The following is a 25,571-nucleotide window of genomic DNA, read 5'->3' as shown; positions in this document are numbered from 1 at the left end:
ACTTGAATAATTTCTTTGGGTTTGCTTGTTCTCAGATCAACAGAACAGAATCTTTTGTGCAAGATCAGAGTCCCTCTATACTGGCTTTGTCATTTGTCAACATATATATACCACAGAACTATAGGCCAGACATATTTTGGGCACTAGAAAAGATTCAAATAAGGTCTTGCCCTCAAGGTGTTTATATTCTACCCAGTTGACAGACAATAAGATATAAAAGTAATTAATTATTGTTACCCAAGCACTATGAAGAAGATAAGCCAATCAATTGTTAGAAAAAATGATGAGGGTGGAGGTGAACTGCATTGGCTAACACAGTCAGGGAATATCTCCTGAGGAGAAGGCATCATACTTGAGGCCATAAGGAGAAGAAGTCAGGCTGTTGATAATCTGGAGGAAGATTCCAAGCAAAGCTCTAAGACAGGGAGGAATCTGGAGGGTATGAGGGCCAGAAAGAATAGCTGGGAGTAGTGAGTAAAGAAAGGGTAGAAAGAGTCGAGGTCAGAGAGATAGGGACCAGTAATTTTAGTAAGTAAATGCAGAGGGTTTTAAACAAGTTAATGATGTACCTGATTTATACTTTTAAAAGATACTCTGTAGAAAGGCAAACAGAGGTCAGGGAACCTGGTTAGGAGGCCTTTGGAGTAATTCATGTGGGAGATGACAGTAACTAGATGACTAGTAACTAATAATGATTAGTGATTTTGTGCATCTTTTAATGTACCTGTTGGTCATTTTTATGTCTTCTTTGGAAAATGTCTATTCAGGTCCTCTGCCAGTTTTTTATCAGATTATTTGTTTTTTGCTATTGAGTTGTAGGAATTCCTTACATATTTTGAAAATTAACCCATTATTAAATATATGGTTTCCAAATATTTCCTACCATTCTTTTTTTTTTTTTTTTTTTTTTTTTGCAGTATGCGGGCCTCTCACTGTTGTGGCCTCTCCCATTGAGGAGCACAGGCTCCGGACGCGCAGGCTCAGCGGCCATGGCTCACGGGCCTAGCCGCTCCGCGGCATGTGGGATGTTCCCAAACCGGGGCACGAACCCGCATCCCCTGCATCGGCAGGCGGACTCTCAACCACTGCGCCACCAGGGAAGCCCTCCTACCATTCTTTAGGATGCCTCTTCATTTTGTTGATTATTTCTTCTGCTGTGCAGAAGCTTTGTAGTTTGTTGTAGTCCTACCTATTCATTCTCAGTTTTGTTGCTTGTGTTTTTTGTGTCATATCCAAAAAATCATTGCCAAGACCAATGTCAAGGAGATTTTCCCTATGTTTTCTTCGAGAAGTTTTATAGTTTCAGGTCTTATGTTTAAGTTTTTAATCCATTTTGAGATAATTTTTGTGTATGGTATAAGAAAGGGGCCTAATTTCATTCTCTTGCCAGTTTTCCCAACACCATTTATTGAAAAGATTATCTTTTTCCCATTGAGTATTATTGACTCCCTTGTCAAATAATAGTTGACCACATATGCATAGGTTTATTTCTGGGCTGTTGATTCTATTCCATTGGTCAACATGTCTGTTTTTATGCCAGTAGAAAACTGTTTTTATTACTATAGCTTTGTAGTATAGTTTGAAATCAGGAAGTGTGATGCTTCAGCTTTGTTCTTCTTTCTCAAGATTGCTCTGTCTATTCAAGTCTTTTCTAGTTCCATATGACTTTTAGGATTTTTTTTCTATTTCTGTGAAAAATGCCATTGGAATTTTTATAGGGATTGCATTGAATTTATAGATGGCTTTGGGTAGTATGGGCATTTTAACAATATTAATTATTCTGATCCCACAACATGGAATATCTTTCATTAATTTCTGTCTTCTTCAATTTCTTTCATCAACATCTCATAATTTTCAGTGTACAGATCTTTCACTTCCTTGGTTAAGTTTACAGGTTTTTCTCACTCTCTGAAAGTAGAGTGTTCCTATGAAACCTTTTGTAAGCAGAAATGGCATAAATCAAAGAAGCAGTTAGAACAGATGTTGTTAGTGGATGTATAAAATAAATCAAGATAATGCAAAGATGCTCACAGACAGATTTCAATGTATGGTGGTTTGATGCTGAGACACTGAGCATAGCTCCCAGTGATGGAGCTTAGCAGTGCCACTCTGGCAGCTCAGGGTGAGTGCTGCCGTTGTAATGGCTCACTGCAAAACAAATTTGAACACTTTTTACCATTTGCTTTTTTTCATAAAAGTGAAAATCTTCTTCAGATTTCTTTTGGTTATAAAAATATGTACTAATGTAGGTCTTTCATAAAAGCAAAATGGCATAAAGCGAAATTTCAAAAAGTGAAGGGTACCTATAGTCCTAAGTATTTTATTGTTTCAATTTACTATTGTAAATCAGATTGTTTTCCTTTTTTCTCTTTCAGATATTTTGTTGTTAGTGTATAGAAAGGCAACTAATTTTTGTTTATTGATTTTGTACCTAGCAACTTTACTGAATATGTTTATTAGTTCTAGCAGTTATTTTGGTGGAGCCTTTAGGGTTTTCTATATATAAGATCATGTCTTCTGTAAACTGAGAAAATTTACTTCTTCCTTTCTGATTTGGATGACTTTTATTTCTTTCCTTATCGAATTGTTATGGCTAGGTCTTCCAGTACTAGATTCAATAGGAGTGGTGAGAGTGGGCACCCTTGTCTTGTTCCTGTTTTTAGAGGAAAATCTTTCAGCTTTTTACATATGAGTATGATGTTAGCTGTGAATGTGTCTTATATGGCCTTTATTACATTGAGATATATTCCCTCTATATAATTTGTTGAAAGATTTAATTATGAAATGGCATTGAATTTTGTCAAATGTTTTCTCTGCAACTATTGAGAAATCATGTGATTTTTACTTTTTACTGTATTAATGCTGTGTATAACAATTATTAATTTGTGTATGTTGAACAATCTTTGCATCCTAAGGATAAAACCCACTTGATCATGGTTCATGATCTTTTTAATGTGCTGTTGAAATAGGATACTCACTTTATATTTAAGGACACACATAGACTGAAAATGAAAGAATAGAAAAATATATTCCATGCAAATGGAAACTAAAAGCGAGTAAGAGCAGTTATATTTATATCAGACACAATAGACTTTAAGTCAAAAAACTGTCCAAGAGTCAAAAACTGTCACAAAACTGTCACAAAAGGGTCACATAACAATGGAGATATATAAATTATAAATAAATATATACACCCAACATCAGAGTATATAAATATATAAAGCACACATTGACAAAATTGAAGGGATAAATAGACAGTAACAGTATAATAATAGGAGATTTCAATACTCCACTTTTCATAATGGATAGAATGTTCAAACAGAAGATCAAGGAAACAGAGAACTTGAACAACATTATAGACCAAATTACACAGAACATTCTATCCAATACAGCAGAATACACATTCTTATCCAGCACACACAGAACATTCTCCTGGATAGATCACATGTTAGGTCAAAAAACAGAAGGATTAAATAAATTTAAAAGATTGAAATCATACCAAGTGTCTTTTCTGACCACAATAAAATTGAACTAGAAATTAATAGAAGAATAAAGCTGAAAATTTCTTTTATATATATATATATATTAAACAATATACTCTTTAATAACAAATAGGTCAAGTAAGAAATCAAAATGGAAATTAGATAATATCTTGAGACAAAGGAAATGAAAACATACCATACCAAAAGTTATGGGATGCATCAAATGCATTAGGAAGAACAAAGTGTATAGCAATAAACACCTTCATTAAAAAAGAAGAAAGATCTCTTTTTTAAGGCAAAAAATTTCAAACAAGAAGTAGAGTATGTCTCTTCTGATTTAAAACAGTTTAAAAAGTCTCAAATGAATAACCTAATTCTACACCTCAAGAAGTTAGAAAAAAAAAGAACAAATTAAGCCCAATGTTAATAGAAGAAAGGAATTAATAAAGATTAGAGAGGAAGTACATAAAACTGAGAATACAAAAATAGCCTTAACAAATTATCAAAACTAAGAGTTGGTATTTCGAAAAGATAGACACAATTGACAAACCTATAGTAAGACTAAGAAAAAAAGAGAAGACTCAAATAAATGAAATCAGAAATGAAAAAGGAGACAGTACAACTGAGGCCACATAAACAAAAAGAATCAATAGAGACTACTATGAACAATTTTATGCCAATGAACTGTATAGCCTGGAATAAATGGATAAATTTCTTGATACATACACTCTACCAAGACTGAATCATGAAGAAATAGAAAATCTGAACAGACCTATAACTAATAAGGCAATTGAATCAGTAATTAAAAATCTCTAAGCAAAGCAAAGCCCAGGACCAGACAGCTTTAGTGTTAAATTCTAACAAATATTTAAAGGGTTAATGCCAATCTTTCTTAAACTCTTCTAAAATATTAAAGAGGAGGGAACACTTCCAAACTCATTTTTGAGGCCAGCATTATGCTGATACCAAAGCTAGCCAAAGACACTACAAGAAAACTGCAGTCCAATATCCCTGATGAATATAAAGGCAAAATTCCTCAACAAAATACTAGCAAACCAAATTCAATAGCACATTAAAAGAATCATACACTATGATGAAGTGGGATTTAATCCATGAGTGCGAGGAACGTTCAACATATGAAAATCAATCAATGTGATACACCATTAACAGAATGAAGGGTAAAAATCACATGATCATCTTTATAGATGCAGAAAAAGCATTTGACAATATTCAACACCATTTTATGATAAAAATACTCAACAAACTGGGACTAGAAGGATATTTACCTCAACATAAAAAATGAAATGCCCACAGCTAACATCATAGTTAGAGCTGAAAATGATTCTGCTAAGATCAGGACAAAGCAAGTATACCCACTCTTACCACTTCTATTCAGCATAGTACTGGAAATCTAGCCAGAGCCTTTAAGCAAGAAAACGATATGAAGGACATCCAAATAGGAAATAAAATCTAATATTATCTCTGTTTATAGATGACATGATTCTATATGTAGAAAACCCTAAAGATTACACACATACACACAACAACAACAACAAAATCAACAAAACACCTGTTAGAATAAATGCTTTTAGTAAAGTTGCAGGATCAAAATCAACATACAAAAATCAGTTTTATTTCTATATACTAAAAATCAACAATCCAAAAGGGAATTTCAGAAAATCTTATATATAACAGCATCAAAAAGAATAAAATATTTAAGAATAAACTTGACCAAGGGGGGCTTCCCTGGTGATCCAATGGTTAAGACTCCACAGTTCCACAGCAGGGGACACGGGTTTGATCCCTGGTTGGGGAACTAAGATCCCACATGCTGCATGGCATGGCCAAAAACAAACAAACAAACAAAACTTAAACAAGGATGTAAAAGACTTGTACTCAGAAAACTGAAAAACATTTGTGAAAAATTAAAGAAGACTCAAATAAAAGGGAACACATCCCCTGTTTGTGTATGGAAGACTTAGTGTTGTTAAGATGCCCAAAGTACCTAAAGTAATCAGATTCAAAGCAATCCCTGTCAAATCTGAATGGCATTTTTTTTTACAGAAATAGAGAAAACAATGTTAAAATTCATATGGAACCACAAAGGACTCCAAATAAACAAAACAATCTTAAGACAGAAGAACAAAGCTGGAGGCATAAACCTTTGTATTTCAAAACATATTACAAAGCTAAAGCAATCAAAGCAGTATGGTACTAGCACAAAGACAAACATATAGACCAACAGAACAAAATGTAGAACCCAGAAATAAACCCACATATATACAGTCACCTGATCTTCGACAAGGTTGTCAAGAATACACAATGATGAATGTTTAGTCTCTTCAACAAATGTGTTGGGAGAAATGGATATCTACATGCAGAAGAATGAAACTGGACCATACATCATACACAAATAAGCTCAAAATGAACTAAAGATCTAAATGTAAGACCTAAAATTGTAAAACTTCTAGAAGAAAACATGAGGGGAAACCTTCTGGACATTGACCTTGGCAATGATTTCTTGGTTATGACATGAAAAGCACAGACAACAAAAGAAAAAATAGACAAGTGGAACTATATGAAACTAAAGAACTTCTGGATAGCAAAGGAAGCAATCAACAGAGTGAAAATGCAACCTATGAAATGGGAGAAAACATTTACAAATCATATATCTGTCAGGAATTAATTTCTAAAATATATCAACTCCTACAACCAAATACCAAATAACCTGATTAAAAAATGTCAAAAGACTTAAATAGGCATTTCTCCTAAAAAGACATACAAATGGCCAACAGGTACATGAATGGAAGTTCAGCATCACTAATCATCAGGGAAATTAAAATAAAAACCACAATGAGATATCAACCCACACCTGTTAGGATAGTAATTATCAAAAAAAACCAGAAATAACAAATGTTGGTGAAGATATGGAGAAACTGGAACCCTTGTTCACTGTTGGTAGGAATGTAAAATGATGCAGCTGCTACAGAAAACAATATGGCATTTCCTCAAAAAGTTAAAAATATAACTACTATACGACCCAGCAATCCCACTTCTAGGTATTTAATCAAAATAATTGAAAAAGGCTATTAAAGAGATATTAGCACTCCCATGTTCATTGCACCATTATTCCCAATAGTCAAGATACAGAAAAAACCTAAATGTCCACTGACAGATGAATATATAAACGAAATTGGTATATACATGCAATGGAATATTACTCAGTTGTGAAGAAGGAAGGAAATCCTGACATATGCAACAACATGAATGAAACTTGAGTCCGTTATGCTAAGTGAAATAATCCAGTCACAAAAGAACAAATACCACATTATTCTACTTACATGAAGTAGGTATCTACTTCATCAAAGTAGAAAGTAGAATGGTGGTTGCAGGGCTTAGTGGGGAGGGAAAATGATGAGTTGCTATTAAATGGGTATAAAGTTTCAGTCATGCAAGATGAAAAAGTAATAGGGATATTCTATATACCTTTGTGCTTATAATTAAGAATACTGAACACTTAAAAAACCATTAACAGGGTAAATCTTATGTCATGTGCTTTTTAACCACACACACACACACACACACACACACACACACAAAGTGTCTTAAGAAACCAAAGGAAGAACATATTTCAAGAAGAGGAGTGTGGTCAGTCACATCAAATGATGCTGAAAAGTCAAACAAGATGATAAAGAATTATCCATTAGCTTTAGCAAACAAAAAAAAAAATCATTGGCAACCTAGATAAAAACCATTTTAGTGCAGTGGTGGGGAAATAATGAGATTAGTATGTGGTAGGCAGAGGAAAGGAAATAACCTGAAGACAGAGGGGATATTTTTACAAATATCAGAGAAATAGTGCAGTGGATAGAGACACAGGTGTGAAGTCAAGGGGGATTTTTATTTCTTTAAGAGAGGTAATATTGATAATAATATATGTTTGTGTAGCGACTGAAATGATCCGGTAGTGGCAGGAAAGAGAGGGGATAAATTTGAGATCAAACGTAGGAGATTTGAGTGAATGGGATCCAGACCATGAGTAGAGAAGCTAGACTTAGGTAGGATCAGGTCATGACTTCTTCTTACCTAAAGACAATACAGAATATGCAGAAATAGATGCAGGGAGGTGATGGGTTAATTGTGGGAAACTGCGAAAGTTCTTATCTGTTTGCTTCTATTTTTTTCCTGTAAAATAAGAGGTGAGGTCATAAGTTTAGAGTGAGGTGGGAAGGAGATATTGATTTGAGAAGCAAGAAGAGTATGAAGTTATTATCTCAGAGAATAGGAAAATGAATTTACTAGGGATATGCAGTCAGATTACTAGGTATATGCAGTAAGATTACTAAGAATGTGCAGTAAGATTCATGGTCAAAAATGTCTAGTTAGTGGAGCCATCCAGGCTGTGTACTCTTTCTTCAAAAATATTTAGCCACTGAAGTTTTCTGGGATTGGAATAGGTAGAAAAATGAGTTTAACTGAGTTGGAGTTTCTTCCAAGTAAGCAGAACAAGAAAGAGTAAGACGAGAATTAAGGACACTTTCAAGAGTGAAACTCTAATGCTAGACCCAAGGAATTTGAACTGATGCAAAGAGAAACGAGGACATGAGGGGTGACAATTCTGCAGCCTTCCTTTCTAGCAACTTTCAAGGTGACATCTTTATATCCCCTTAACCAATTTTTTTTTCCTGAGAAAAGCCCAGAGCAGGTCACGGCAGGAGTGTGTTTAGGGCGAATTCTGTGCTGAGACAGCCCTGTTCCTTCTTCTCCTCATCTTCCTCCTCCTCCACATGGCAACAGAGGAGTATAGTCAGAGTTGTATATTGAAATAGGTTCCCATTTGCCCATGAAGACCCCTTCAAGTACATCTTCCTCTTCACCAGCCAACAAGAGAGAGGGGACCTCCAGGGAAGCCTACCAGGCAACTAAGATTGTCATTCATTCATCAGAGTCCACTTACCTTCATGAAGAACAATTCTCCAAGTGAATCAAGGAACACAACCATCATTTATAATGTTGACCAAGGATAAACATGGCTGCTTCATAAAAATTAATTCACAAGAAGAATTCTTCTATGTGAAACATAATATTAGCTGACATTTAAGATAGAGTGGTGTAAGAGTTGTCCACTCTCAGGATCTATAATGAAATATAGGAACATAACAAGAGCACATCTAACAAATCAATGGACCATCCGTTTCAGTACCTGATTTCTGGAGGTGACTAATCCTGGCAGCTTCTCAAGCATGTTTAACTGTCTCCTTCTGACCCTCTTTCTGACCCATCTTCCTCTCTTAATGGAGCATAATAAAAGCATATGGTGCTGTAGAAAGCTTCTGGTTGCCGAATTTCATTTGAACCATGGTAATTTTCTCTCTCACTTTCTCTTGCCTTCTAGAATATATGATTTTTATAATTTTCTGGTCCCCAATCTTCTGAGACTGATCCTAACCCTGCACAGAGAAAGAGAACTAAGAGAATCTATAAGCTTCTTGAGGATAACAAATTCCATGATTGTACCTAGAAGTTCCTTGGGTGCCCATGGGTAATGGTTATGGATAAACCTCATTGGTGGTAATAGGTAAAATTTCCAGATTAACAGAGCTGACCCCTTTAACCAACAATAGTTAAAATGTGTGCATATGTGTGTATGAGATTTAACCTTCTCTTGAAGGCTCAGAGCACATCAATTACTCAATTAATGTGCTTTAAAGCAATGAAGGTGTTAATAACTACCTTAGGTCTATCAGATTATTTGGCTCTATTTACACTGTCCCAGGCTGTTCACTGGGAACAGTATGGACCCCAGCTTCTGTTCCTACTCTGGACCTGTCTGGAGGAATGATTAATTAGGTAGCACCAGAGGTCTACTTATAAGAAATATCAAGAAGCTTCTTGGAGAAGAAGTTATCTTAAGAGAAAGTTGATACACATATGGGCATGCACACACACACACATGCACATACACATGTGCATGCAGAGAGTGAATTAACATTGAGAAATATGCAGAATACAGAATAAAACCTATTGTCCTCTGCCCAGCCCTCATAAACTCATACCTGAGTCCTAGGGCAAGGTGGCAACACCAAAAGAATCAACATAAATTCAAAGAGCTCTTTTGTTGGCATCCATACAAAGAACAAAAGGATTGAAAGGATCTAGCATTGTTGGCACTCATGGCTTCAGCAGTGACAGCGTCAGCAGTAGAACTGGCATCAGCACCTTCCACAATGGGGAACCCAGTTCTGAGAGCCTTTGACCATAGTGGAATCCACGGCCCTTGTTACTCATTAATGTCCTCAGTGTTGGGCCTCTGCAGACTTAGCACAAGCCCTGGTGGGTCTACCAGCAGCAGTGGTGTTTTGGGTATAAAACTATGGAAGTACAGTTCCTCTACATGTCAAAGCAGCAAACATGACAACTCCCCATAGGTTCCCCAAAACAGGAAAGAAGGAAAGTTGCTGATACTACGTGTGTGTTAGCCAAAAAAATCGGTTTATAAAATATATTTAAGAATTTTTCCAGAGATTTCTAGAACTATTTTGGGCTTTTTAATTATTTTATTTATTTATTTATTTTTGGCCGCGTTGGGTCTTCGTTGCTGTGCACTGGCTTTCTCTAGTTGCGGTGAGCGGGTCTACTCTTTATTGTGGTGCGAGGGTTTCTCATTGCAGTGGATTTTCTTGCTGTGGAGCACAGGCTCTAGGCACAAGGGCTTCAGTAGTTGTGGTATGTGGGCTCAGTAGTTGTTCTAGATCGCAGGCACAGTAGTTGTGGTGCACGGGCTTAGTTGCTCCGTGGCATGTGGGATCTTCCCGGACCAGGGTTCAAACCCGTATCCCCTGCACTGGCAGGCTGATTCTTAACCACTGCACCATCAGGGAAGCCCTCTAGAACTATTTGGAAGTCCATGAAGGAGGTACTTGGAGTGGTCAAAACTGACAATGAACATGACTCCGATTTTACTTTGGGGCTGATAGAGTTTAGGGGACATTACACTTTGTGTCCCTGTATCCTCATTTATTAGTCTTTCCTCATAAATATTTGCTATTTTTATTGCTGATGTATGTCACTCAACAATTTTACTCCTCCTCTTTGTAACTTATTCTTTCTATTTTGATTAGGTAGGGTTGGAATTAAATAGGATACAAGAAATTCTAAGTAATGATATGAGAAATCTTCATATGAGTAAAGTGTGTGAGCCTTAACATATAAACGTATCCATTTTAAAAACTTGATGTTTCTTTTTAAAATTTTAACTCTTTTAGCACACTGATTATGCTAAAATAACTAAAATTCAAGCAAGTGAGTTATAACCACATTTATGCATGTTTCTATTCCATATAAACCATGATTTAAATAAATGAGGTATGGTTTGCAAATATGAAGATTGATCTTCTTTCCATCAAAACTCAAGTTACTGTTTACCTTTGTGTTTGAGGTCTTTCTGATGTTGATTATTACTACAGTTTGCATTTATGATGCCACTATTACTTCAGAGCAATATTGAAAAGTTTTTGTTTATAGATAAGGTGAATAAATCTGTGACCTATAAATATAACAAAAGTACCTGGTCCTGTAACACACACAAAAAAGTGGGATTAAATGGACAAGAACCAATATGGAGTGTCTCCTAAATTGTCATTAGTGACCACTAGCATCACCAGATGGTCTGATTTTAAGTGCTGTTGATGGCTGGTATGGAGCATCAGGACTTTAAGGAAATGAGGGGGAAGATTTTACATTTATCACAGTGACATAATTTGAACACTTAGGTAGCAATTAAATCACTTTTATTGTGATTTTATTGAACTGTAATGTCAGTTATCAGAAATGTTCCGAACCTGGGCCATTAGCCTTGAATCAGATATGGGGCTCTGGCTCTAAGCCTGATTGTAAATTTTAACACTCACAGATAGACTGCATGGTCCATTAGAAAGAACTTAGTCAAAGATGTATATTTAAATTTGGTTCTGCCACTTACATAAAGGTTCCTCTTAGAGATACCTTAAGCAGTGTTTCTCAAACTAAATGGGTATATAAATCACCTGGGGATCTTGTTAAAATGCAGATTGTGATTAAATCGGTCTGAGGGCTGGGGTCCAAGATGCTGCATTTCTATCAAGCACCCATGTATGCTGATGCTGCTGATCCCTGGATCAACGTTGAGTAGCAAGGCCTGAGGAGACTATTGATAGAACATGTGAAAAGCACGTGTGTTCATGAGAAAACACTTTGTAAATTGTAAAATGATGGAAGTATCATTTTATCTTGATTAGTAATAGTTGGTGATTCAGTTCAATTCATCAAGAAAGAGCCCCAGTACGATAAATTATGTTCCAGATATTCAATTTTTTTCTTTTTAGCAAAATCAAAAACAAAACTGGGAATTGGAAAGGCAACACAAGAAAGATAGTCATTCTAAACAATTTTGTTGTTTTTTGATTGTTTTGAAAAATTAACTTCCATATCACTATCAGAACTAAAATGATGAAAAAAAAATGCCCTGTGTTTTAAAAGAAACGTATACAATTAGACCCAGTCCCAGATTTGCTCTGTAGATTGTCTCATCCTAATCAAAGTAGAAATAGTAAATTACAAGGAAAAGTAAGATAGTTGGCTCCAGGAACAACAAGAAGAGATCACTGTGAGGGAAGAAATTTAAAACTAATAAAAGCCAACACAAGAACACAGAAACTGGAGCTATATATACATCTAGTTTCCCTAAGTAAGACTGTTCTTTTTCATTGGTGTTAGCATTTTCTGGAAGAGTGTACAAAATCTACAAGAACAATGATCGATTTCTAAAGCATTTCTGTGTTCCTTATCTAAAGTACAGTCAACAATTCCTGTTCAAGTTTTGATTTGAAAACTGGCAAGGAAGAGACCAAAGAAAGGCATATCACTTCCAGATTGGTAGGTGGGAAGTTTAATAAGCAGGGAACTTACCTAAGAAGCTTGTTTTAAGGCAGCTGCAAGATGTCTGGATATCCGCACCTACCTGCCAGAATCTTAAAAGTTTATATAGAGGTCTTAAAGAGGTTCAGCCACTTACACTGTCCAGATGGTCTCAGTAACACATTGCTCTCTCAAGGCTGCATCCTTGAAAATGGTTCCCACTGTGTGAACAGTGGGCAGAAAGTACATTCCAAGGACAGGGGATGGGGTAAGCAAACTCTGCCCGGGTCCAGCTCGAAGGCCAACTGGTGGTCAACTCAGTAATCAACTCTGACACCAAGGAAACATACACTCTTTCTGAGATTCTAGTCGACAACATTTTAGCCAATCTTTCATTATTACATGGTCAATTTACTGTATAATGTGAAGAAGACTATCATCACATATCAGAAAATGCATAATGGAACCCTCCCATGGAATGAAAACCCTTCCTGATCTTTTAGATTTTGGACAGAATGACTCCCTGTCATAGATCCAGATCACCAACAAATTACCCAGGTCAAGCAACAGCTTGCTTGCTCCTATGATGGATCTTTTTACAATGGTTCTGGCAGCACTATGATTATAGAGTTAGAACTCGGCTTCAGAGATGCCAGAAATTCATCAGACTTCACCTGAATTTGATACTTTGTCTCCCTGCTTCCATCCCCGTTTATCTTCTCTCAACTGTTTGTGGTGGGAGGACACATTATTCATAAACCAAAATGCCAGGATATTGTTAAGCAAACATGTATGAATGAAAACTTAGCCTGGTGTCATCAGAGATAGGAAGAAAAGACAAATGAGACCGAAATCCAAGTAACTGTCAGTGTGTTACGACACTACCATTCCTTTGAAAAATAAAGTGAAAGTAAAACTACTAATACCGATTACTAATTTAATTCCTTAGGCCAGTCAATACCAAATCATGAGGCCATTTAAATGCAAAACAGCCATTAAGAAATTTGGTTATGAAAGCATTCAAAATGCAGACACTTGAGAAACATTTAAAGATGCCAGAACCGCACACCTGGTGAGGAATATCACACACCTGCAGATTGTTCTTTGCACTAGCTCTGGGTAATCCAGATCAGCTGCCCCAGGTGGATGGCTTCATAATTAGACAGCTCTTCACCTTCCAGTTGCTCCACCTAAGAAAACCTGAAGCTTTGAGGATGACCGAGCAGCCGTTCCCTCCTACAGAAAAACACTTGTGTGGTACATCAGGAGTGGTTTTAAATGGTGGAGATAATTACTTAATTCAAGCTGTAGCAACTGGCCAAGTAAACAAGCAGCAGCCAGGAAGCTATTAGCATGATTTTAAGGCAATTATTCCATTAGTGTTTAATAGTCTCCAATTAGTCTTCCCTGACTATCGAAGTTTGAACGTCTTTTTTTCCTCCAAAAATTCTCACAAGTTGAGTAATGCAGAAAGGTACCAAGCCCATTTTAAAACCTGGATTTATACGTGCGGATCTGCCAAACGTACATTACAGAATCATGGAGGAATTCAGGCGTGTAGATTGGTGAAATAGGTTTTTTTTTTTTTTTCCTCAGAAGTGTTGAGGGTGAGAATGGAAGGCTTTGCAGGGGATCCACTTTGAGTATACAACTAAGAGGAGTTGGGAAAGCAGTGGAAATTCCCACTGCATCCAATGCCATCATCAGTATGTCTCTGCTGTAGGACTATCAGAATATCAAAGCCTCTGATCTCAGGTTTTCACTTTGTCCTGCGGAAAGCAAAGAAAATTCATCCTGTTCCTGCTAATGCCTATTTCCTTGTCCTCTCACCCTGATTAGTACTTGTTGTTGCTGAATCATCCAGATACAAACCCCAGAGCATTTCCCTCCAAAATTCCTAGGAGATTTTTCCTAAGGACCATTTTACAGGTTATATCACTGAACTGATTGTAGGTCATTTCCCTTCACTGAGGTGCAATTTTCACATCTGTGAAATGGATTTAATACTTATCAGCATCGACTGCTTCACAAGGTTTGGGGAAGGACTATGTGATCTGGGTTACATACTAGGGCTTTGAAAAGTGAAGTATTATAAAAAAGTAAGTTAGATTCAGACATGGTATCATACCATCCCTCAGAACTTGCAGTGTGAACTTGGGCTTTTAACCTCCCTGTGTCTCTGGAGAGTCACCTATCAGGAGGCTGGCAACAGAGTCCTTGCCCGTCTTACCTTTTGTGTGAGCACAAATCCTCGGGTGAGACCATGTAAAAGTAACCTTCTAAAAACCAAAAAATAAAAATGAAGGTAGAAAAGAGGATAGGAATGCCTGTGGAAGTGAGAGTGGAATTTGGCCAACAAAGTTCTGTGCTTTCTACTGTCTCCTGCAAAAGAGCAATCCTCAGGCTCACCCAGGGAGCAGGGTAAGTGCAGAGTGGAGAAGCTGTCTTGTTATTTTCCTTGGAGATACCTGGGCTCTTGGGAAGCTACCTCTTGAAGAAGGACAAAAGTAGACGAACCCTTCCCTTCCAGGGTTGGCTCTCAGAGTGTAGCCTGTGCCTATCATAACCACAAAACATCCACTTGATGAACGACCATTGATTTGAGTTACTGATCAATTCCAGGGCTACTGGTTAGAGACTCTTGGGATTTTCGAAAAAAACCACCTTTTCCTCTTTTTTTTTTTTTTTTTTTTTTAAGTATGATTTCCCCCAGTGGCTGAGAGGGGGCGCCGGATAGGGCACATCTAGAGAAGGCAGACCAGAAGGTTGAACTTGATAACACAGCACAGCTTGGGGCAGGGGGTGGACAGCCTGTCGGTGTTTTGCCCTCTAGCCGAGTCCTGGAAGGGTCAGGCATCTGCACCCTCAGCCCAAGCGAAAAGTCAACGAAGTATGGCTGTGTCCCCAGCCGTCACCGTGGTACACCGTCCTGAAACGACCCTCCCTCCTGCACATCCGAACTAGGGTCTGCTGCGCTCCCGTCCCCAAAACCTGCCTCGTCCTCTGGTCCCAGACGTGCGCGCTATGCTGAAGCCTCTGGATGCCTCCAGTCTCTTCCTCGCTTTACCCAGGCTTCCGTCCTGCTAGCCTGTCCGGACACCGCCGCAATCATCTTTTTCCTAAGATTTGCCTATTAATCCCACCCCTTCGCCGCAGCTCGCGCAGGTTCCCCTGCCCCGCTTCTGTTCGGAACAACAAATGCACGGTCCACGAGGGTTTGCTTTCCTGACCCGCGCGCTGTAGGCTGCTAACAACCCTTGGACCAAAATCCAGACGGCGGCCACCCGGCCAGGCCCTCTAGGTCCACGCAGATCAGGAAACTGCTGCCTCCGCTCCTCTCCCCCCGCAGCTCCAGGTCAAGGGCAGCGATCACGCCGCCGCCGCGGGTCCCTGAACTTTCATCACTCTTCGGGAAGCGCTTAGTCTCTTTAAAGGAGACTAGGGACGAATATAAATGACTCGGGTAGGTTCTAACAGAGAAATCCACCAGATCCGCTTGATTCCGTGACAGGGATGGAGTGGGAGGTCCACGGGCCGGAGCCGAGCCCTTAGGACAGCAGCTCGCTCTCACGGGTCACTATCACCCCACAGCCCCAGAAATCGCCCCCAGACCCAAGTCTTCGGGGAAAACGTGGCAGGGGGGCACGAGGGGCCGTCCTGGAGCCAAGCCTTTCCCCTGCCCCAGCCCTCTCACACAAGCTGCTTCAAAAACCCATGGAAAATCAGTCACCTTGACTCCCCGCGCCACGGTCCCCAGACGTTTGGAAAACGCCAGGAGCCCGGAGGCTCCCAGGCACGCACTCGCCTGGCCGAGACCCACCCCTGGAGACGAGTTTCCCTCCCGCGGGCATCGTGGCAAGTTACCACTTCGTGGCAGATAAAGCAGGGCGGGGCAGGTGGAGCGGACGCCGAGCGCCCCGTCGGCAGCCTCAGCGCGCCTACCTGGGATGGCTAAATTGGTGAGGGGGATGCTGTGGATGCTCTCGGGCAGAGTGGCCATCCAGTCGGCGAATTTCAGCTCGTTCTTCCCTTGAGACGAGGCCATCGTGCGGTCGCTGTGCCGCGCGCTGGTCCTCACGCTCCTCGGGCAGGCTGGCAGGCTGCTGCCGCTAATCGAATGTTTGCTCCAGCCCCGCTAGAGTTTACACTCCGCTGCGCGCCACACCCACAGGATGGCGCAGACACATGCTAATTTTAATAATTATTCAAAACACCCCATGCTCCCTTCGTGCCTCCGCCAGACTCCGCTGGAGCTTTTGTTCCTGACGTCCGCGCTCAGCTTTCTCCTCTCTCCCCGCCCTCCCCGACTCCCTCCTCCCGTCTTATACCTCCTATGCGTCTCTGTCTTTTCTCGCCATTTCTGCAGCGTTCCTTGGCTTCTTACTATCTTTTTTTTTTTCCTTTTTCTTTTTTTTTTTAAACTTGGTTCACACAGCTGCTTTGCCCATGATCTTCCTCGGTCCTTTGATGAGACTTCCTAGTCCTGCTTGTATAAAAGACAATCTTGTGGTTGACCCTAAAATCTTAGTAGACTTTGGGATGCTATCACCTCCTGGGGAGCCGACTCTCATACTGGCTTTCAGGACTTTCCATTCTTACAGAAGAGCTTTTCTTTTTGTAAGATACAACAGGTTATTTTATTTCCTCAGTCGGGGCCCAGAGCCCTGCTTATAACAAAATGGTGGTCTTTCTTCACCACTTTGCCTAATTTTTGGAGTAGTTGATAAGTGTGCAGTCATCAAAGAGCAGTAAGTTCCAGGTGGTTCCTACTTAATCCCTGGCACCCTGTTCTAGACATTTCAAGGTAAAGAAGCACATCAACCCCTTCATTTCCCTGATTATGAGAAATGTATGCCAGATCTATGGAGAAAGCTGTTTATGTCTTCTCTGTGTCATTTTCGTGGCACTCAGGACAAGACTGAAGCCTGATGCTAGAAGAAAATCACCACATTTCCCAGTGACATGTTGTAATTATTGCCAGTAGCATTTGGTGGAATTTATTTGGCAGCATTCAAAATGATCTATGTGATTGTCTGAATTTTCATTCCTTGGCAGACTAGAGAGGTGTGCCTCTCTCAAGAGAAATCACTTGTCGAGCCTCCAAAGAACTGTCTTGGTCCACCTGCTCTCAGATGAGAAAGAGGAGAAAAATCAAATCTCACAAATGTGAGGAGTCCAGGGATGGCCTGAATAGGAATGATAAGCAACGGACTGAAAATGTGTGGGGTCTTTGCAGCCCAGTGAATGTAGATGCAATAAAGGTGCCTCTGTTCTTTGAGCCAGTGATGTAAAATCCTTTTCCTAAAGTAAATGCTGTTAAGTTGGGAAAATGAAAACCAGGGTAGGAGAGAGAGCTCTAAAATATGGGAATAATTTCTTCAATTCAGTAAACCATATAGCATTTTTTAAAAACAACCACAGCTAAAGCCTGCTTATTTGTACAAGGATGCAGAACTCAAAGAATATTCACTCCAAATAGGGAGCACTGTGGGAAATGTGGAGAGAGAATACCTTATCCATGTGATCAAATTTTCTGTTCTCCCATAGAATCAATTCATAATTGCAAAAGGACATGGTAGGGTTATCTTTAAGAATGAGAAAGGATGTACTGGGATTTTTTTCCCAAGGTAAATCTTAATATTCCTGTTAGCACAGTAGAACTCTCATATCCTTTTGATTAGGGTGAGAATTCAGCTCACTATAGGATTGTTGGTCAAGAGACCTACAAACACCACCCTCTGGCTGATGCTGGTGCTCTGTGGGCATCATTGCAGGGCAATGAGGAGAGCTCAGATCTGGGAACTGGCTGCTCTGTCTCTGAGTCATTTAGGCAAGTCTTCTAGTCTCTGTCAGCCCTGGCTGTCTCCATCATAAAATGGTGAGAGTAACTCAGAGACTTGTGGTGAAGCTTCCAGAAAAGAGTGTAATGAAAGAGCTTTGTTATCAGCAAAGCATCACACAAAATGTGAGACCTATGTTTATTAAGATAACAATGTGTATTTCCCTCTCTTCATCACTTCTATCTTTATAAAATATTCATTTTCAAGAGGATGAAATAATTATTGAATCGGGATTTTTTTTTTTTAGTAAGATGCACTTTAAAAACATGCCCTGTTCAATTGTGTTGAACCTATGTGTCCCTAAAAGTTTACAAAGCATTTTTAAAAAATGAAACCACCTTAAATATTGAGGAAATTTGCCTCTTTAAAGAATAGTACACTTTATCTTTTGGTAAAGCAAACAAACAATCCCTCCCCTGTTTTATCTGCTTTGAACTTCAGATTTTTTACTGTATTGGTTTTTCATGAAACTTTACATTTCTCTGCATGCAAGCCACTAAAAAGGACGGTTCTGAAAGTGGATAGTTTATGAATTTCTTTCCCAGAATTATAATCAATATTTTAGGCAATTTATGACCTGGTTTCCCCATCTTTCTATTATAGCTTGGTCACCATTTATTAAATGATATTAGAAAAAGCATATAATTTCTCTGGGCTTTAGTTTGCCCACTGTATTAGTCAGGGTTTCCCAGAGACACAGAAATATGGATATAAATATAGACATATAGAGAGATTTATTTTAAGGAATTGGCTCATATAATCATGAGAACAGGCAAATCTGAAAGGCAGGCCAGCAGGCTGGGAACCCAGGTAGGATTTCTGTGTTGCAGCCTTGAAACAAAATTCTTCTTCAGGAAACCTCAGTCTCTGCTCTTAAGACCTTCAACTGATTGGATGAGACCCACCCGTATTACAGAAAGTAATATCTGCTTTATTCAAAGTCACATAATTACATATGCTAATCACATCCACAAATACCCTCACAGCAACATCTAGACTGGTGTTTGACAACCCTATTGGGTATCATAGCCTAGCCAAGTTGACACATAAAATTAACCATCACACTCAGTGGCAAACTAAACTAGAAGTTGTTACTAATCTCCCCTTTTGACTCTATTATTCTATCTTTCTGTTTCCTTTATGATTATTTCTTAACATATAGCTGCTGGCAATAGCAGGAGGAGGAATGAAAATATTTAGTTTTTTTACTCTATTCAGAGAATTCAAGGTATGGATCAACATTTTTATCATTACAACAGAGATAAAAAAATACTAATGATTTTTAATTGTGCTGTTGAGAAAAACTTTAAAAAACTTATCATAAAAAATTTTTAAGCATAAATGGAAAGAGGAGAATGACTTATTGCAGTGGTTTCCTGCTCCTATTAAAACTAATTCATGTAATCCTCAGCTGTCGATCAAAATGACACTATACACAGTTTATAAACATGCTACTCATTTGGAACATTTCCTTACTTCATATCCTCCTCCACTCAAAAATACATGGCTCTTTACTACACGTTTTCTTTCATTAGTTCATAATATTTCTCAATTGTTGAAGATATATACCTTTATTTTATATATATATATATATTTATTTTTTCAATTAAACTGATGTTGAATTATGTCCCCAAAAACAAGGATTCTTATAGCTCAGAAAACTTTAGAACACATTTCAGTTGAATAATATTTTTAAAGAGGAGCTCTGTTTAAAACAACTCAGCCAAATCATTAAAAAACATGGTGTTCATAAATATGTATTTATAGAGTCAAACTTAAAGAAAACACATACAAAAGGGGAATAAAGAATCTTTGTAAAAACTAACTACTAATAATCAATGCTTTCTGATCATTCTCTGCAACCTCTATCCAGATATTCCATCATAAGATGGAATTACTATATTTTAAGCATATTAAAATGCTTTTTACACTTAAATTCAAAGTAGAAAAAAGTGACAACTTCCACTTCCCTCCACCATTTTAACCCTGCAGAGTTTTTGGTTGTACCCCTCTCTCTTTCCCTACATCTACATCTTATATACAGGCCCAAAATAAGCTAATTAATACTCACTAAATACAATCTAGTGGTCGGAATCATAAGCTATGGAATCTGAAGGCCTGGATTCAAATTCAGGTTTCCCCAGTTAACTACTATGTGTTTCTTGATTTCCTTAACTGAAGCATGAAGAATGATTATTCCCTCCTGAGGGGTAGGAAAATGGAAGATGCTATGAAGCTTAAGTCAAGTGAAGACTTTAAAGTTTATTGAACAGAACGGAAGCTCTATAAACTATAAACTATAGTTCATCCTTATGCTTCTTGCAACCACCACGCCTTTGCTCATGCTGTTAACTCCACATGAAATACACGTTTATGCTTTCACCTGTAAAAATCCTTTCCATTCTAATTCATCTTTGCAACTTCTGTCACTATTCATAAGCAGAAGTAATTTTTCCTTTTTCTGAACACCAATTACAGTTTGTTTATAGTTGTCATGTAGTGTGTTTCTAATTCCCTAGTTAGCCTTAAAGCATTATGTGGACAGTGATGGTGATATTTGATACCCAGTCATGCCTCTCACAGTGCCTAAGACATAATAAGGACTCATTATAATCATTCATTTACTTATTTCATATGTATTTATTGAGTGTCTATTATGTGCTCTGTCCTAGAGAGGGAAGATAGAGCACAAGTCCCTGAACTCACTGAGTTTATGTTTCAGGCTGAAAGTGGCAAATGATAGCTTAATGTCTGAATAAATAAATGACTTGGCTGTATCTCTCACCTCAATGTCAAAAGCTCTCCTTTAGCATGCTTGATTTTTAGTACTTCACTATGTAGCAAACAACTTATAACTTAATTTTGAAAATATATTTTGAAAGAAAAATTGTTTCAGAATTGTTTTGCCTGTCTGTACTGGCTCTTCTAATTCTTTCCATCCTATTGCTATCTTGGTAAAGTCAGTGATCACACTTGGAAATAACATGGTGTACTCTTCCAGAATTCCAGAGGTCATCACTAGCAAACTGTTTGATTTCTCAGAGCATGGGGATTCCTGGGGGTAGAGGTTAGCCAGGGAAGGAAGAAGGAGAATGTTTTAGGTTTACTTGTAGAATCAGAAAAACCCTGAAACTATTCTACTTCTCATTGCTAAAAAAATTATGACCACAATTATACCAGTGCTCATAGGAGCATTATTCACAATGGCAAAAAGGTGGAAACAACCCAAATATCCATTGACAGAAAAATGGATAAATATAATGTGGTATAATCATACAATGGAATATTATTCAGCCTTAAAAAGGAAGGAAATTCTGATACCTGCTAAAACATGGATAAACTCTGAAAACATTGTGCTAAATGAAATGAGCCAGACATAAAAGGACAAATATTCTATGATTCCACTTATGTAAAGTACCTAAAATAATCAAATTCATAGGGACAGAAAATAGAACAGTGTTATGAAGGGTTGGGAGAGTGAAGAATGACATTTTAATTGATGCAGACTTTCAGTTTAGGATCATAAAAAGTTCTGGAGATGGATAGATAGTGGTAGTAGTCGTACAATAATGTAAACATTATTCAGTGTCACTGAACTGTACACTTAAAAATAAGATGGTAAATTTTATGCTGTGTGTATTTTGTCACAATTTTAAAAACTAATGACTCGGTTGGACAGAAGAATCATGCTTGTTTTATCAATTATAAGGCTCCCATTGTAACCCTTTAGTACTATTATCCTCCAGCCAATGATTGCCAGGAACACACCTGAAATTATACAAATTGGATTTATCACTTTTTGTAGCAAGAGAGAATGCAAATCATAGGAACCCTGGGCCATATCAGTAAGAAGATGTTAGCAAGAAATTATTATAGGATTTGCCCTTATGTTTGGTGATTTGGGGAGGATTTAAGGAAGTGGGGTTTTGCTCTGATTTGGATGCTGTTAGGAAGTGGTGTAGGGGATAATTCAATGAGTATCTTCATAAATCTTATCTAGAAGGAGGAGAGACTATACTAATGCTAGAGCAATAAGAAGTAAAGAAGCAGGAGTCACTCATTAGAGTGGGGTATATAAGATCATTTTTGTGGCATGGACAATACTAATGTTTTGTCCATTTTCAGCCATGATTACAGAGGGCTCATGTTCTTTTTTGTTGTTGTTGCTCAAGGTCTTGGGGTGGCCTTGTATAATGTTGATGTTCCATGAATGTGTTTATGTTCAACAGGTGAACACCAAGGTCTGGCTGATAATACCAGAAATCCTAGATGTCAGGGGCTATTTTTCTCTTTCCCACCAATAAGTAGAAGGACACAGCCCAACTTAATTTTTCTGGAGCTCCAAGAGTCCTAGCCTTGTAGACCTTTGCAAATGATAAGTGTCTTTGGCAAGTTTGATATGTACTCCCCATCAATAAGCTTTTCAATTACATTTTATGGCATGAACAGATTGATGCAATAAAGCAAATGATACACCTGCATGTGCAAGCTCATGAGTGTTTATTCACAGTTATGCCCTGAAAAACCATTTGTATCCTCCTGCCATTCTCGAATAGTTCCCAAAGTACACAGAAGCAATGATAATCCTTGTTGCAGAATAACTCACTCAATTTGCATTTCTTTTCAGTCTCTACTTGAAAACCCCAAAGGCAATCATCTGTAACTAGGGCTGTCTGACAGGCAAAGATAATGCTGTGGTACACCACTAACACCTTAGAGAAAGAGATTCTGAGAAGAAAAGTCAAATAATGAGCTCTCAGTCTAGCCCTAGCCCTAGAACTGCAGATCAGCTGTCGAAGATAGTGTCAGAAATCTGGACACAGTGTGTGAGGCAGGACAAGTATCTGACTGTTCAGGGAGCTTTGAGCAATGCTCAGCACAGAAAAATGAAGAATTAGATACAATGACTATTTGTGCTTATTCATCTTTCTGACTACCATTCTAGCATCATTTAAGACTACATCTTTGTCCAAATCCTGCATTTGTCTTAGTAAATGCATAAACTTAGGGGATCTGCATCTAAGCCATAAACTATGTTCGCTCAGAGTAGCTGTCCATAACTTTAGTGCTGAACACGAACAGATTCATAATTTGCTCTGAGTGTATGTTTATGATGGCTAGCTCCTATAAACCTGTGACTCTACTGTTCTGGTGGTAAATAACAAACATTTTTTGGTAGTTTACAGCCACAGCTATCTTCTCACTTGGTTTCTTTTAAAACATGTCATCATAAAAAATTTCACACACTTGCAAAATTGGAGAGAACAATTAATAAACCTTCACATACTCATCCCTCAGACTCAATAATTATCTGCTAATGGGCAACTTTTATTTTTTATGCACTGCTCCTTCAAATTGAATGATTTTAAGTAAATTCCCTATGTGATAATATTTAATCCATAATATTTTGATATGTTATTATCTAATATAGTCAATCAACCAATCAATTCAGATTTTAAAAGTCACCAATTAATGAACGAATTAACTGAGATTTTTCTCAACCTACTGATTAGTAGCCTAGATACAATATAAATTGGATGCTTTAAATTCTGTTATTTAACTCAAGTTGTATATAGGGAAATATATATATATGTATTTGTTTATAAAACTTGTAGGGAAATTGTAAAAAGTAAAATTAAAATTTTACAAACATAGGCTACCTTAAGTTAAAGGTAACCACACCCTCTGGTTGTATAATTACTATGTGAATACACTGTTGAAGAGAGAATTAATTTCCTCGAAACTATATGTGCTGTAATCATTGCATTTATTCTTTATAGTCTAAATACTTTATCTTTTAAAATGATTGAAGTTTGTGTATTTTTTATCAAAATGTTAGTCTTTTATTTTGAAAAAGCTAAAGAAAATGCATACATCTCTAATAAAAAAGTCAAGCCTAAGACCTAAGCCTCATTTTGTCCACTACACACAAAGTAACCCAAATGACTACTAAATTATTTTATTATGTACCACATTTATATAAGACATATTTTTTTACCTTCCCATAGAGGCAATGCAATAATATAACTTCATTTAATTATTACATATGGCTTGAAATACCATTTGACAAAAATACTAAGAACACTTTCAGATGTCCCTGAAAGTACATATAAAGACTTTTTTACAGCTACTATTGAGAAATAACATAATTCTAAGATATAAGAATTCATTCTATTTAATAATTATCTAATATTTGTACTGAGTGCTAAATGGCTATGTATGGAGTCAGAGTATCTTTGAAAGCTTGTATAAAGAACTTGTAAATAAACTTGCCTTTACAAGCACTGGAGAAAGTGTTACAAAATTTACACTACATAAAATAAGGACAAATTATCATTAATACAAAATGGCTAAGGAGCAGCTTTCCTGGCCCAACAAAGACAATTGTGGACCTGGAAGAGATGAATGCCAAAATCTATAATAAGTCACATAACAACTGATATAAATTTCTGGAAGGAGACTGCAAATGCCTAAATGCCTTATTTCCGGGCTGAGTGATTCTAATTTGTAAAGCACATGGAAGAGAATAGGAGCTAAGGAAATATAATCCAAGAGGACACCCACACATAAATATCACTGGGGAATGAGAAATTATAGTGCTACCTTCCTAAAATAAAAAAATTAGTAAGCATGCAACCTCCAAATGAATGGATTTGGCAGAAAACCTATGTGGTCAGGACACTGAAAAATGGCCCAGTTCTCAAAGTAAATAATGCTGGTTTGCAGACACAAAGAGTCACAAGACTAATCTTGATTTTGTGTGGAAATTCAAAAATGCAATATTAAAAGTTATGGCTCCATTGTATATTCTTGCCTCCTTTGTCAAAGATTAATTGACCAGCACTGTGTGGATTCTCTATTCTGTTCCACTGATAAATATAAAACCTCTCTCCTTTGAGCCAGAATCAAACCAGCGACCCAAGGATGGCCACAGACAGGCATCTACAGTCCTCCGCTCTACCAGCTGAGCTACCAAAGGGAACACACATTTGATTGAATATATAATGAATATACTATAGAGAAAAGACAGTCTCTTCAGCAAGTTGTACTGGGAAAGCAGGAGAGCCATATGTAAATCAATGAATTTAGAACACTCCCTCACACCATATACAAAAAATAAACTCAAAATGGCATAAAGGCTTAAATATAAGACATGGCACCATAAAACTCCTAGAAGAGAACATAAGTGAAACATTCTCTAAAATCATAGCAATGTTTTCTTAGGTCAGTCTCCGAAGACAATTGAAATAAAAACAAAAATAAACAAATGGGACCTAATCAAACTTATAAGCTTTTGCACAGCAAAGGAAATCATAAATGAAATGAACAGACAACCTAGGGGCTGGAAGAAAAT

The 25,571-nt window shown here is 37.7% G+C and overlaps 1 protein-coding gene across 1 annotated transcript in view; it reads right to left on the bottom strand.

Moving 5' to 3' along the window:
• Nucleotides 1-16,422, bottom strand: part of PLCXD3 (phosphatidylinositol specific phospholipase C X domain containing 3) — a gene marked incomplete at both ends in the record, with an annotated part of 189,244 nt that extends 172,822 nt beyond the window's left edge. The window contains one exon of the mRNA XM_079703654.1: nt 16,320-16,422. Coding sequence (XP_079559780.1) covers nt 16,320-16,422 — 103 coding nt within the window. The remainder of the gene's footprint in view (nt 1-16,319) is intronic.
• Nucleotides 16,423-25,571: the final 9,149 nt, after the last annotated feature.

The sequence above is a fragment of the Hyperoodon ampullatus genome, assembly GCF_949752795.1.
Source record: "Hyperoodon ampullatus genome assembly, chromosome: 4".
In the NCBI taxonomy this organism is placed as follows: Eukaryota; Metazoa; Chordata; class Mammalia; order Artiodactyla; family Ziphiidae; genus Hyperoodon; species Hyperoodon ampullatus.
The sequence above is the reverse complement of the archived record's forward strand: the minus strand, read 5'-3'. Positions and strand labels throughout refer to the sequence as shown.